We start from the raw sequence: 15,886 nt of genomic DNA on the forward strand, positions 1-15,886 counted from the left end.
TACTGGCATTGGCTTTCTGCAACTCATACATCTTGAACAACTTGGGCTTAACTTTTTCACCTGCGAGGGGAAAGACCAGAATGCTCAAAATATATCGATCTTTGAATCTGTAATTTCATCCAGCATGATTCCCACATCGAAACCCGACACTTTCTCCTTGATTCTTCGTAGAGCGTCTTGATCTTAAACAGGTTCAAGATATTTTTTTTTCTTAAAGTACTCTAATCGGGAACTGACATTCGTGTATACTTTTCAAGAAATTCTTTCAAGGCCGGATGGTTCACCTTATTGAGTGGAATTCCTGCTTGAGTTAAAGCTGCACACAAATCAATGCTAAATTCCTTCAGATTTTGGACCTTTGAAGAACACTGCTCAAAGGCATTTCTTAATAGCGGCTGTCGGAATTCGTTAGTTTGAAGAGACTTATTCCTTTGATGCTTTGAACTAGAAATGTTTTGCAGGATACGGTCTCGTTGATGTTTTTCATCCAATGTGATTCCTGAATCACAAACAGTGCATAATGCTCCCATCAGTCTCGATGAAATCCTGCTTGAACTCCTGAGACAGGGCCAAATATCTGAATTTGGACACCATCGGCATGGGGAATTCTTATACTGAACTTGTTAAGCAACAAACAACTTCGATTCAACAACAGAAACTTCCTGGGAAAAAAGTTAAAGTTAATTTTTTTCCCTATTACTAGATTTAAATTTCAAGCTAGCTAAAACTCAACTCTGACTGTTGTCAACAATTAGAATGTTTAAATACACTACTACTGATTCAATATAAATTAAAAGAGCTCAATGAACTGTTTTCCATTGTTGCAGGTGTGCTGTATTTGTATTTCTTACAGTCCGGCGTTCACTGAAAGGAAAGAGGCGCAATAATTCCACGTTCACGGCAAGGTGACGAGAAGTTTTATATATACAGTAGAGCGTCGATTATCCGAAGTAATTGGAGGACATGGGTGTTCGGAAAACTGGTTTGTTCGGATAATCGAACTGTACTGTACTGTACTTCTACATCCAGTGCCAAACCGACAGAAGTGTGCTGATTGTTGAAACACAGCGACTGGCGGCTTGGCCGGTCAGCAGCGCCTTATGAAGGCCCCATTAGAAGCAATGTTCCGTCAGCGGTGGCTCAGTGCGGCGACTACTGTGGGAAACTTGGTTTAGGAGTGAGGGGGATGATGGACGGTAGGGTGGAAGAGTAACAGATGCGAGCGAGTACACAGTTCGGTTAAGCGGTCGTTCGGTTGACCGACGTTCGGATAATCGACGCTCCACTGTAATTCAATTTTGCCGTGATTGGTCGCTAACTTTGAGGAGCATTTTGGACATCGTATTTTCCAGAACGAAAGAATCAATCATTGTTCCAATTCACAAGAAAGGCGACAAAACTGACTGTAATAATTATCGAGGCATTTCTCTTCTGTCAACATCCTATAAAATCCTTTCAAATATTCTGTTAGCAAGACTGACCCCATACGCAGATGAAATTATTGGAGATTATCAGTGCGGATTTAGACGAAATCGATCAACTATCGACCAAATATTTACCATTCGCCAAATACTCGAGAAAAAGTGGGAATACAATACCCCGGTACATCAATTATTTATTGATTTTAGAAAGGCGTACGACTCGGTTAGGAGAGAAACATTATACAACGTTCTTACAGAACTTGGAATACCGAGAAAGCTAATTAGATTAATTAAGATATGTTTAAATGAATCCCAAAGTAAAGTCCGGGTAGGAAAATTTTTGTCCACGAGCTTTCAGTCGAAAATGGCCTGAAACAAGGAGATGCGTTGTCGCCATTATTATTTAACTTCGTTCTGGAATACGCTATAAGGAAAATCAAAGACAGCAGCCAGGGCCTACAGTTGAACGGTATTCACCAGATCATGGCATATGCTGATGATGTAAATTTAATAGGGGATGATAGGAGAACAATAGAAAGAAATGCAGAGATCTTATTAGACGCTTGCAGGGACATGAGTTTAGAAGTAAATGCAGAGAAAACTAAATACATGGAAATGCGTCGGGACCGGAATACAACAAATTATGGATGCGTTAAAATATTAAATAATAGTTTTGATAAAGTGGATAGTTTCAAATATCTAGGATCAATATTAACAGAGGAAAATCATATTCACGAAGAAATAAAATGTCGACTCAAAGCAGGGAATTCGTGTTACTATTCGGTTCAAAATCGCTTGTCGTCGCGAATTCTGTCGAGGAATTTGAAGCTTAAAATATATAAAACGATAATTATGCATGTTGTTCTGTATGGCTGCGAAACATGGTCACTTACTCTGAGGGAAGAACATACACTGAAAATATTTGAGAACAAGATCCTGAGACGAATATTCGGACCCAAGAGAAACGGGAATGGAGAATGGCGGAAACTTCATAACGAGGAACTACATAATTTATATGGTCTACCCAACATTGTTAGGGTCGTCAAGTCTAGGAGGCTTAGGTGGGCGGGTCATGTAGCTAGAATAGAAGAAAACAGAAACGCTTTCAAAGTCTTGACTGGAAGACCAATCGGAAAAAGACCATAAGGAAGACCTAGGCGCAGATGGGAGGACAATATTAAGATGGATCTCGCAGAGATTGGAATACAAAGTAGAAACTGGATGCAGTTAGCTAAGGATAGAAGTCAGTGGAGAGCTTTTGTGAACGCGGCATTGAACCTCCAGGTTCCATAGGTCATAGAGTTATATATATATATATATATATATATATATATATATATATATATATATATATATATATATATATATATATATATATATATATATATATATATATGTATGTATGTATATATACAAGGGCGGATCCAAGGGGGAGCTAAGGGGCTATAGCTCCCCCTTGACGCTCAGGTTTACACTGGATAAAATGGGCTTCAATTCTGCTTTACACTGGATAAAACGGCAAATTATGGTTTAGCCCCTCCCTTGATCATATCCTGGATCCGCCACTGTATATATATATTATGGATTGGAAAGTAAATAAAATGGTAAAATGTGCTGTAGAAAAATGAAGAAGTAGAAGAGAAAGACCAGAAAAGGGGGAGGAAAGGGGGTTTGAACAGAGTGGAGAAAAAAGGGATAAAGGCTACAAAAAGGAGAAAAGTGCTGGAAAATAACCCCATTCTCAATTTCAGGCAACATCTCACACATTGGTTTCCTTCATTCAATCCCAGCCCCCGCCAAGTGAACTTTATGGTGGACAAACACCATGTGCGTGGGTTTTCTCGGGGTTCTCCCGTTTCCTCCCACTTTCCTCATTCCACCCTTTCATTCATTACTCATCATCACCGTCTCCCTTAGCCTAACCGGCATAACCGTGGGACGTAAAACTCAAAGATTTCATTTTCATTTTTTTGGTTTCCTTCAGAGAGCTCTAATTTGCCCTACAAAGAAAATGTGCACACCTAAAAATCCTAACTCTGGTGATAACCTTGATAATGTAACGTGAAAATTTGACAGGTCCATACTTAGGGAATGACCAGGGGGCTCAGCCCGCTTGAACTTTTAATTTATTTGTTGATATATAATATTAACTCAAGTTAGCTCCTCCAAAAATGGCCTAGGCCCAGTTTCGGATCTAGCCCGGGGCCGGGGGCTAGGCCTGCCAGTTTTTGAGTGACAAAAAATAATTTAAGCTATTATTTATAAATTTTTGAAAGTATACAGTAAACTCATGATATACCTGTATCATAGTCTGGGATCTGGCTGCCTCCCCCCCCCCCAATTTTACCTTCTAGATCCTCCTCTGATTGGTCCCCTGTCTTAATTCTCTGCTTACTGGCCGGAATTTAGGTACGTGTCTATTTTACGTAACTTGTTCATTGTGCTTCTTAATATTACGTTTAAAAGCTGCATTCTGAGCTTTAACATAAAAGTCTAAGCTCAGAAATAGTATCGTAAACATAATTTTGAATAGCATTAATGGAATCTACCACTTTGTTTTCTTCTGTGACTATCACGTGCGATATATGTGGTCCTGGGTTCGATTTCCAGTGAGTGAGTATTAAAATTTGAACACATTACGGCGGTTCGGATCCACTTTAACCCCTTGAATCCCAGTCCTGTAGGCAGAGAGCAAAACCTGACGACCATGCTAAGCGGAGAGCAATAGGCAACAAATCAGTGCAAGCAAATCATCAACCATATTGCTTGCTAATTCACTCTCTTCTTCCTCCGAAACATAATCTGACGAACTATAAACTTTCTCTTCCTCCGCATTCTACTGCTTTTGTGATCAAAGTACCTAAGAACAAAAACACACGTCTCATAAATAGCAGGGGTTCGTACTCTCAGCGACAGATGGCATAACGATCGTGCTTTGCTCATTGCTAGCATAGGTCACGTGCTCTAACGATGTCACAGCAACACGTAGACTTCGGTCCTCCCCGATCAGAATCATTTGTACGTTTTCGTGGCCATTACTATGCAAGAATATTTCCTCTTCAGTCGTTGCAATCAGCTACGTACGGGCCGTACGTAGTGCTAGGGAAAAATGCAGGCTCTACTACGTACGAGCCGTACGCAGTGGTAGTCAAGCGGTTAAACTGTAGGTCAGCGTCTCATTTGGCCTCGGTATTGAGAAGTGACGATAAACTTAAACAGACAGTATTGCTTTGCCTTCCGCAGTGGGGAATGTAAGCGACTGCATTTAAGACTATTGAGGCCTATTGCAGGGAAAAACGACTTTGAGTGAATTGAGTCCCTAAAATCCCTTGCCTTGAGTTGAGTCCTGTTTTTGGTCAGTTCCTGTAACTTATCGTCACTATATACAGGCGCGAGCCCATGTTTGTCGAGAGGAGTTAAAGCTTTTTTTTGGGGGGGGGGGGGGGAGTTCCAATACTACAATAGGGCGTGTCATTTTTGAGGGTGAAATATACTTTTTGCAATTTTTCATGATGAGGGGTCTTAAAAGTATGTTTTTAGGTATGAGAAATTCAAATCCGCACTTAGTTTTGTGATTAAATAAATTCTAGCTAGGTAAATCAAGACTTGAATATAGCTCAAGAGCAGTTTTTGGAATTTCATACTAAAATACTTTCGAAAATGCCATGCAATGCTATAAAATAAATTATTTTTCCGTATGAAACATTTTATCAATCATCAAACATATTAATAAAGCTAGAGGTACGGTAAAAAAGAATATATAATCAATACCTTGATAAAACACTCAATAAAATTTCTGCATACATAGACGTACGCACTGAAATACTGTATTTAGACTTTATATTATTGCATTGTAGTTACTAAGAACAGAAAGCATTATTTTGATTACGTACTATTATACTTTATAATTGTTTTAGTAAAAACATGTAACATTCTCCATGTTTCAAGTGTGTAGCTTCTGTTACAAATCTTGAGAAACACGTTTTTCATTGATTTTAAAAATACCTTACTCAACCACATTGACAAACTACTAATTTTCAACTATAATAAATTATTTTGTAACCGCTGCATCATACAGTTCATACACTTCTTACTTACTACTATAGTATTACTATATTATATATATATATATATATATATATATATATATATATATATATATATATATATATATATATATATATATATATATATATATATATGCTACATTTGTGTTACGTTTTGTGATAAAGCTGTCCTTGTTTTACTTCATACAAATGTATTCAAGAAACAGCAACAAGTAAGCAATACTATTAACGCACAAGTTATTCACAAAACAAGTTTCATTATGTCCTGTTTTGATTCATTTTCGGATTATCTATGGACTTGCTTCTTGAACTATCATGTACCCCTCACGTTTCTCATGCGTATAGACTTTTGCTGCTGCCTCTGTGACTTGTTTCATACACCTTTCTATAGATTGAGCGTGTTTTGGCCACTGTGGTACTTTCATCGGAACGTCTACAAATTTATTTACTACTACTGTTGAAAATTTGCATGTCAGGGGAGGTTCATAAACACCTTTAGACCAGTCGATCATCCCAAGCACGAACGAGGCATTGGGGTCGATAGCTGATGTTTTCCTTGGACGTACAGAGAGATTTCCTTGTACTGCCTCACTTCTCAAGTTAAGTATCTTTTGAAGTACAGCATCCACATCAATCTTCTTCTGCATATTAAGTCACTGCAGTTGAAACAAGATGTGGCGTGGCCCTTTTTCTCAGCAATGCCTGATTTTGATTTTGAACCAGCAGGGTAATAGACACTAACAATGTATTTCACTATCTGCTTAAGATTTATGAGATATTTCACGTTAAGTTCATGTTTTAAAACCCACAAACGACGCAGTCTATTTGCTGTACTCAACCATCTTGAATGATTGACTGGACCAATTTCAAGAAGCGCCAGATCCCATGGAGCTTTTCCAGTGAGAATGGCCTGTGTAATCTGATATCCGTATGCTTGATCTGTAGATAAATCTTTTACGATATTTTCACTCAGCGCAATAAGAGGCTCTCCAATTGGGAGTTTTTGCTATGAAGGGTCAATTTCAAGTCCAGTAACTGCGTCTAGCATATCTCCAATAATACCTTTCCACTGATTGCTAAACAAAATTATGCCATCCAGTGTTGTGATTAAGTGTCGCATAGGTAACCCGCTAGTGTAAAGAGCACACACTAGAATAACCAATTTAGCTTACGACCGAGTTTGACTTCTACCCAATGCATAGTACGACCTTCCCAACCAGTGTTGACGTTAGTAAAATCACCTCCAATTGCCCTTCTAAAATCTTCAAGATTATCAGCAAAAATTTCAGCTTGCTTTTTATTGTCACAATCTTTCTGAGGAGTGAAATGATAAAGATAGCGTCCACCTGGCTCGCTGTAAACAGAATAGTGTTGTTCTCATATAATCCCAGGGAACTGTGATTTGAATTTTTTGCTACCAACATAACGTTCGTAATATCTTCACGGCTGTCAAAGAAGATGCAGTCGATTATACCTTGCTGACAGAACTCATCAAATTCTTGGTCCACAGATTTCATTATATTTTTTTCTTGTGCTCTCTTCACTTTATTGTGATCAATCACAAGCCTTTGGTCTTTATCAGTCATCAAGCCAACATCCATAAGGGCGGTAGTAGATATGGCAGCTGTGGCACCCAAGCCGACACCATACCAAATGCTCTGCATGACAACATAGCTTAATGACGGGAAGTTCAGAGGGTTACAATTCTCTGCCGGTTCCAATCAAATTACTCCTATGTGTAAATGTATTACGTTTCGTTTTTTGTCTTAGAAGTCATTGTAAGGAAACATCAAGAAACCACGATGTTAATATAAGGACTAGTTGAAAAAGTTTACACACTCAAATTTGAAGCTCTCAATCTTATACCATTGGAGTTATTACATAATAAATGTGAAAACTTTAGCACCCGTTTAAAATTGACAATGTATCTAATTTAATGATTGTAGAACATAAATTTGACATAATAATAAAACTGTAATCCAGCAATGTGCAAATAGATAAAACTAATCTTAATAAGCATGTATTTCTTCTCAATAAATGAAATACAACGCTGGCGCCATCTATGAACAATAAAAGTAAATTTATAAAAAAAAGAACGAAAATGACAAAACTTTGGACTGATATTTACCTAGCAAAACAACCTTATATCGAATTTGTAAATATATGCTTCGAAATACAATGTCAGGCCTCAACTTTTTAGCACCCCTCATTTTAGGATTTTGAAAATTGAAAAAATCGACACGCCCTAATACTACAAGCCACTAGTTCTATGTAATATTGAACGGGTATTAATACGCACTCAAGCAGTCGATAAATAATTGTAAAATATTTTCACTTTTATTTTCAGAAAAACGATAGAACTAGATTGTTTTTATAAGAGAAAGTGTACAGATGAAGTGTAAGATCAAATTTTCATGCTACTTCAATCCTGTTAAATTAGTATAGCTTTATTCAAGGGTAAAAATGAGGAGGAACGCGGTGGGACGTCGTCCCCCGACTTCCAAAAAATATTTCTGGCGTACCCCCGCTTTCTCAAAAATTACAATGGACAAATATAGACACGGGGAACAGCTGGACGTCATGCGTTTCCCTATCTTTTCAGATTCACTTTTACCCCTGGTTTTATTGAGAAAGTGTACAAATGTACAAGGGCGCCCATCAGGGGGGGCAAGGTGGGGCACTTGCCTCCCTGGAGGAAATTGTACTTCAGAATATCGGAAATCCAATAGAATCTTTTACATTAGTTACAGCAAAATTTGAAACTATTTTTGAAACGTCGCTTATACTTGCCCCCCCTTGGAATCCACAACATGGGCGCCCTTGCAAATGTATGTTGAATTAGGAAGTTTTGGGGGACCCGGGCCCGGTGGACCTCCCTATGGGTGCACCTCTGCTATATATCACGTAAAATCCTTGATCAAATCAACTAAAGGTCAACGTCCTTTATAAACAATGTTAAATATGTAACTCATATTAAATTTTAGAAATTCATTCTCATCTTTTATAATTCCGTCCTTTGGATGAAATTACAACAAATAAAACACTTATGGAAATTTCAAATAAGAAAAAATAATTTTCAAAATAACAGGACACAGGTAAGTGAATTAGAAATATAAAAAGAAAATTACAGACTATGTTTAAAAGAAAAAGGTAAACAATAACATTACATGATATGTCAACTTGTTTTTAAACTCGATAATATCCCAAAATATCTCTCTAATGACCAGTGCTATTGTAGCAGAAAAGTAACGTTTAAAATAAGCATTTTATGACGTAATAATTTGAAGCCATGAGGGAGACGAAATAACAGAGAATTATATCAATTTATGTTACGACAGAACTCATCCGCCTGTCATATATTGCTCAAGCTCAAACTCGACTATTATGACACCTCAATTAAGGGAGGAAAAAAAGCAAGACAAAAAGAAGATGGTGCCGGAAGCTGATTTAGTATCATGTGATCTTTTTTATTTTTTAAAAAGGAAAAAGTTAACAAATTTACTATATCATTTGCATAAATTTGAAGATAATGAATCCTACATTGAAATATAATAGCATATCTTTGGATGGATAAAAAAATGGCTGTTATATTCCGATTAGTCAATTTTTATGATGCTTTAAGAGAAGAAACAGGACATTAAAGTGGAAAGAAATGAGAAAAAAAGTAGACTCACTCACGTTTCAACTTTGAATCCGACAGATTGCGCTAGTGGTTATAGTCACTTTTACGTACTGCTTTGCTTATACAAGCATATCACGTATTACTTGTTCTGCTATATATGTTGAAAATAAATAAATAAGAAAAAAAATTCTCATTTTATCAGGCAAAAAATATATATAGCTAAAAGAACTTAAGAAACACACAACAAGCAATTAGTGGTCAAATATGGTTCTGAGTGAAGGGTGCCCGAACGTTGGAAGCCATATTGGTTTTGCCGTAATAAAATAAAATATCCACATTCATAAAAATAAACTCAATCATTAACGGTCTTGATTACTTGTGGGTGGCACGGTGGCTCGGTGGTAGAGCGTTCAACTCTCGTGCATGGGGTCCCTAGTTCGAATCCAGCTCGCATCAAGTGGGCTTTGTGATGGACAAACACCGTGTTCGTGAGTTTACTCGGGATACTCCCGTTTCTCCCACTTTATTTATTTATTTCACGATTGTATTTATTTCTTATTATCACTGTCTTCTTTGTCCTAATCGGCATAACCGTGAGATATAAAATTGGAAGATTTTGGTTACTTACGCCATCTTTGAATTTTTATCTCATTGACCTATTGGTGAACTATTTTTTTCTTTGAAATAAACTGTTTTTTAAATATTTATGTGATTTTTACGGTGGTTCAGTGGGGGAGCACTTACCTCTGGTACGGGGGGTCCCGGGGATTCCAGGCCAAGTAAGTTTGTGGTAGACAATATCGTATCGTGTACGTGGGTTTTCTCGGGGTTCTCTTGTTTTCTCCCACTTTCTCATTCCACTAATTCTACCTTCATCATTTACTTGCCTTAATCACTCATCTCTCTTAGCCTACAGGGTATAATCGTGGCACGTTAAATTGAAAAATTTCGTTTCATTTCATTTGTGATTTTACTGACTTCTTCTGCATCTAGTTAAATAGCTCTTGCTTTCTCAACATGAATTTTCATCATGTATAAATTTAATAACATTTACATTAAATTTTATTAAGCATTACAATTTTAAGTATCACGAAATTTAATTTTCAGGAAGTAAAAGACGTTAGATTTAAAGAGGAGACCATAAATATCATATAATTGAAAATTCCAGTTTTTTTTCAATGGAAAAAAGAAAAAATCCCTTATAAATCAATGGGCTAAAAAAAGAATCAAAGATGGCGTAGAAATGCAACATCATTATGCCAGACAAATGGACCGTTCAGAGCACAAGGGAATCAAATCCAATTACCATCAAGTTGGGAGAAAAGAGACATAAAGTTCAGGTATTAATAAATATTTCTACAATTTATAATTAAAGAAACTCGTAATTCTTCAGGAATAGTGACCAAAAATCTATTTCACTTTTCTATTTGATTAATTTAAATATGGATTATCATTGTTACGGTACACTTAAGTACATTTGAATACTTTTTTTTTTTTTTTTTACATTATAAAAGATAGTTACAATATTTGAAATTGAATCTATTAATCTCTGAAAGCAGTTTCAAAAAGAGATCTTAAAGACCAAATATACCAAAATGACCCCCCCAAAAAAGTGGACTTGATACCCTTGTACATTGAATGTGATAAATCCTCAAGATAACTGAATGCATATTATTATATGAGGCATATCTCTATATCAAATTTTATTTATATTCTTTAGCAGATTCCACAATTACTACTCGGTTACAATAAGAGTTACCAATAAGTGTTTAAAGCAGGAGTCACATTGGATGTAAATCTAAAAGTCCAATGTACGGCATGTATAACTATTTCGTGGTCCGTGTGTCAATTTCAAAGAAAGAAAACCTCAATTTCTTACAATTTACTGATCAAATATGTGACAAATCGCGGAGAAGAAGTATAAGTAGTGAAATAAGCATAGAACTTACAAATAAGTTTCCTTCCCTTAGTGAAGTGTATCAACTTTTATTATCAATTAAAGAGGAAATTAATGATTCGAAGAAGTCAAATAAATAAATAAATAGAATATCATTGACAGAGATCGTTGAACCTTGCTCACGAGAAGTTTGATGAAAACTGGAAATTATTTTTTTTTTAAAAAATCAAGGGAAATCGAAAAATGTACTGCTGTCATTGATGATTTAAAAAAAAAAAAAAGAGAGAGAGAGAGAATATCAAGGTGCAGAAGTATAAATTGAATTTCAAAATAGATGACATTGTTCAATGGGCTAGATGAAACGCCATAGAATTCCAGAGTTACCTAGTTAAAATGTTTCAATTGTTAAAAATGTAGGCCATGCACCAAACCTATTAATTAATGATATGATTGACGTGTGTCATAAATTAAAGAAATCTCTTAATCAGATAAAACCCTGGAATAATTTGTCAAATTAGTTAAAAGATTCGTTAAAGATAGTATCGTACAGAGAATAAAGATAAAAAGAAATTTAAACTGTAATTTACTAAGGTTACACTAATATTACATAAATCAAATTATTTCTGCAAACAGAAGAATCATTTTCAGTGAAGCTAAGGAAGTAAAACGAGAGCAAAATTTCGTTTTCTTCTGAATAAATTGGTCAGAAAACATAAAACTTAAGAAAAAAAGCTAATATTCCATTTGCGTATTCACTATGAACACTAGAATACGTAAGGAAACTAAAATACAAGATATGAGTAATAAGTGTAAATGTATTTCAAGTTATTTCCAAAATACCAGAGGATTAAATACTAAACTAAATGATTTGTACACAAATGTTCTAGTTGCAAACTATGATATTATAGTGATAACTGAGAATTGGTTAAAGCCAGGAGAGTATAACAGCGAAATTTTAGATAGTAAATATGTATTTCAGAAACGGGATATTGAGATTAAGATCCACTTCGTAATCTCAACTTTGCACTACATACGATAATATTTTAAGTATTTCATTAGAGTTGTTGTACTTTTTTTTTTCCAAAGGGCTTTTTGTGTGTGAGAGATTACATTCAATATCATCCTCAAGTGTTTGAATCCCAAAATTTTAAAACTTTAGTGCACACAGGCTAAGACTCTTCGTGGTTAGCGGTTTTCCCTTTGAAGTGAGAAACTTGGGTTTCATTGCCGGTTAGAATACACATCTTTCGGATAAACATTGAATTACATTTTCACGCCTAACTTGACGAGGTGTTGAACCTGTATATTAGGGACAAAGGAATGTTAAAACAAACGAAACACCCATTAACTCAATACATTATCTCTGACTTTAGGAATTAAGATCTTAAAATGAAAAGTAGATATGGCATATTCCAAATATATTATTTTAACTCTTTACAATCGTTTAATTTTTGTGAGTTTAGATCACATTTGTTCTGATTGCTTTTGGATATCCACAGATGTAGATATTTGTTGTATCGACTGTTTGTTACACATGTCCGCTTTATGAAATCTTAAGTTCCACACATAATAATAATAATAATAATAATAATAATAATAATAATAATAATAATAATAATAATAATAATAATAATAATAATAATTCGTCAAATAGATATTATTTAGTGTATTTTCTGCGTAAGATATTGAATTATAACAAAATATGAATTAAAATTAAGAAAATGTAAATTGACAAATATTCATAGACAAAAGGAAAATGGTGCTCTTGAACCATTTTTAAAGTTAACTAAAGATGCAATTGGCTTTAAACTATACCACTAAAATCACAATTATAAAAGAAAAATGACAAGTTTAATGCACAAAAATAATATATTTCAATGCTTTACATCATCATTGGATGTGTATTTTATTCCACTATATACATGAAGATGCTATAAAATACTTGTTACAATTTTAAATGTATCAACGGTTAACTGAAATGCATCGTTTTGCCAATGCTACAATCATCATCTTTTTCCATTCTCCCGTTCCCTTTCAACAGTTTTTTCTTTGCTTCCTTCAGGATACAATTATTTGTTCTAAAACAATTACTTTTCGTTCAGAGATTATGAAATCCCTAACTTTTCATGAAATTTTCCCTAATAGCAATAATTTTAAAAGATTTATCTAATTTGTATTTTCTTTTCTTACTATGAGAATTTAAAAAAAAAAAAAAACTAAGAAGAGATAACCACAGACATAATAAAATAATGTATTAATGTGAAGCTAAGTTTCAGGTTTATATATCTAGTGTTTAAATGGTGTCAACTTAACAAATTTGTTTATCATAAAGTGCTTTGGCATAACTTAATACGTTGTTCCACATCATTTACGATAAAATCAGGATAATATAATTCAATAATTACTTTTCTCCTTTACAAGTGCGAATTGAGTTTACAATTGACTTTGTTTTAATTATATTTTTCCCATTTTTAGTATATATATATATATATATATATATATATATATATATATATATATATATATATATATATATATATATATATATATATATATATATATATATATATATATTATGACTGCAATTTTACTTTTTCATTTTCTAAAACGGATTCCATAATGTTTCGTATGTTTCCATGTAGCCGAACTTTTAGTGAATGTTTTTCGTGAGTAACTACAGGTTCTATTTTCTGTGGTCTCACTGAATTTTTTAGTGTTGACCAAGCATAGTTAAACACTAGGATACAATATGCTGACAAATACATCACCCAACAAAATAATTGTCTGGTTGTCATAGTCCTTCGTTCATTTGTTTATTTCTTAAATTTTGGTGTCCATTTTCAGCAGCGAGGCAATTCGAGTCATGGACCTAGTTTAAGGTAGAATCCGAAGCACCATAATATGTTCAAATTTCAACTGATATTGTGGATCGAACTTGAGACCCAGTACTCTCAAAGTAGCAAGCTCTGGTGAAGAGGACTCGTAGTCCTTCGTGGGTTGTAACCAAGGAGTGTAAGGTATGGTGCAGATTGAGAATAACCCAGGATAAAAACGGAAAGTTTAAAATATACTGCTTCAAAGAGGAAGAGTAATATCTAAAAAACTCATTTATTGTCAGCAAATCTTTAACTGTAGTAATAAAGTGGAAATGACATGACTGTAATATAACCTTTCATACGATAAGCATTGCAGATACGAATACATTTCAATATATTTTTGTCTAAGGTACAGCTAGCGACAAAAGTTCTTTCCGATTGACGAAAATAGTTTCATAAATAACTTCAGAATGGAAGGACAATTTGAGTCCATTTTTCAATAAATTACAAAGAATGTAATTTTATGTATATTCCAGTCGTACCACCATTGTACGTCCCAGTCATACCACTTTATTTCCAAAATAAATTCTTACCAAACAGAAAGAACTTTTGTCACTGACTGTACAAAAGCTGCATAAAAAGTAATGGCAACATCGCTGTAATTTGTACCTGGCTTTATGCACAGAAGAACACCTGTTATATTCCTTCAACGTAAACACCTTCCATCTCTATCACCTTCTGTCAAATGCGTGATAGGCGTCGTACACCGTCAGCACGTCCAGTCAATGTCCCGCAGAGATTGCAATACGGTACGGATGATTGTTTGTCTTGTGTCGTAGCGCTTCCTGCGAAGTAGTTCCTTCATTTTGGCGAAGATATTGTCACGAAGTCCCTGTAAACATTGTGTTGTACTCTGCGTCCAAGTGCCACTTCAATCTTAATCCACGCATTGTTTGTCTTTCCGAAATATATTTTTATTGCACTTCCACTTTCCTCCTCTACTTTATAGCATTGCTGCTTTTGATTAAATAACACACAATCACTTTCACTCACTACACTCCATCGTCTCACATTTCCTTATCAGCTACGCAACTCTTGTGATGTAAGAACACTGTTGCCATTATTTTTATCCAACCTATGTATATTAAGGCTTAGTGACATCAAATTGCGCGCTTTCCTTCGCGTTCGATGCCGTAACTCACTGTGTTACTCAACTTCCTTCTCCTGTGTCCCCCTGTAGGCTACGCAACAAATCTTGTCCAAACATTCTTACCAAATAGAAATCCACTAATGTACGTGTATTCAAGATATTAGTTTTCAAAATAAAGTATTGAAATTTTGCACATAACTGTACCTAACTACGCATTTACCGCAAAATTTTCTGATCGCTACGTGAACCTTGTCCCGGGCCAGAGGGGCGCAAAAATTTTGATATTTTTTTTCGAAAAAAATTCCGATTTTACCTGATTTTCCCGTTTTGTGGTGTATAATAGGCACAAGCGAGTGGCGCCGTTGCTCTATTCTGAAAGAAACGAGGTATGAACCATTATCCTATGGTAAATAGTAAGGAAGCAGTAGCTCTTTGAATAAAAATCTAAAATTTAACTCAAAAATGGAAATCTTAAAGGGGTTAAAGGCATTAGAAGTTGTGTTTAGAAAAAGAAAAAGTAAAATGTCAGTCATAATACACATATATATATATATATATATATATATATATATATATATATATATATATATATATATATATATATATATATATATATATATGTGTGTGTGTGTGTGTGTGTGTGTGTGTGTGTATGTGTGTGTGTGTGTGTGTGTGTTGGCTTTTTCTAAAAATGGAAAAAAAATATAATTAAAACAAAGTCAATTGTAAACTCAATTCGCACTTGTAAAGGAGAAAAGTAATTATTGAATTATATTATCCTGATCTTATCGTAAATGATGTGGAACAACATATCAAATTATGCCAAAGCACTTTATGATAAACAAATTTGTTAAGTTGACACCATTTAAACACTAGATATATAAACCTGAAACTTAGCTTCACATTAATACAT

At 34.7% G+C, this 15,886-nt stretch overlaps 1 protein-coding gene across 1 annotated transcript in view; it reads right to left on the reverse strand.

Moving 5' to 3' along the window:
- Positions 1-221: 221 nt before the first annotated feature.
- The window catches only part of LOC145665101 (uncharacterized), a 90,538-nt gene continuing 74,873 nt past the window's right edge, over positions 222-15,886 (reverse strand). The window contains exons 2-3 of the mRNA XM_081732374.1: positions 6,963-7,146; positions 222-499 (exon numbers count right to left, since the gene is read on the reverse strand). Of these exons, the coding sequence (XP_081588500.1) occupies positions 222-499; positions 6,963-7,146 (462 nt within the window). The remainder of the gene's footprint in view (positions 500-6,962; positions 7,147-15,886) is intronic.

Source organism: Thermobia domestica, chromosome 11 (genome assembly GCF_964235325.1).
Source record: "Thermobia domestica chromosome 11, izTheDome1.hap1.1, whole genome shotgun sequence".
NCBI classification, from domain to species: domain Eukaryota; kingdom Metazoa; phylum Arthropoda; class Insecta; order Zygentoma; family Lepismatidae; genus Thermobia; species Thermobia domestica.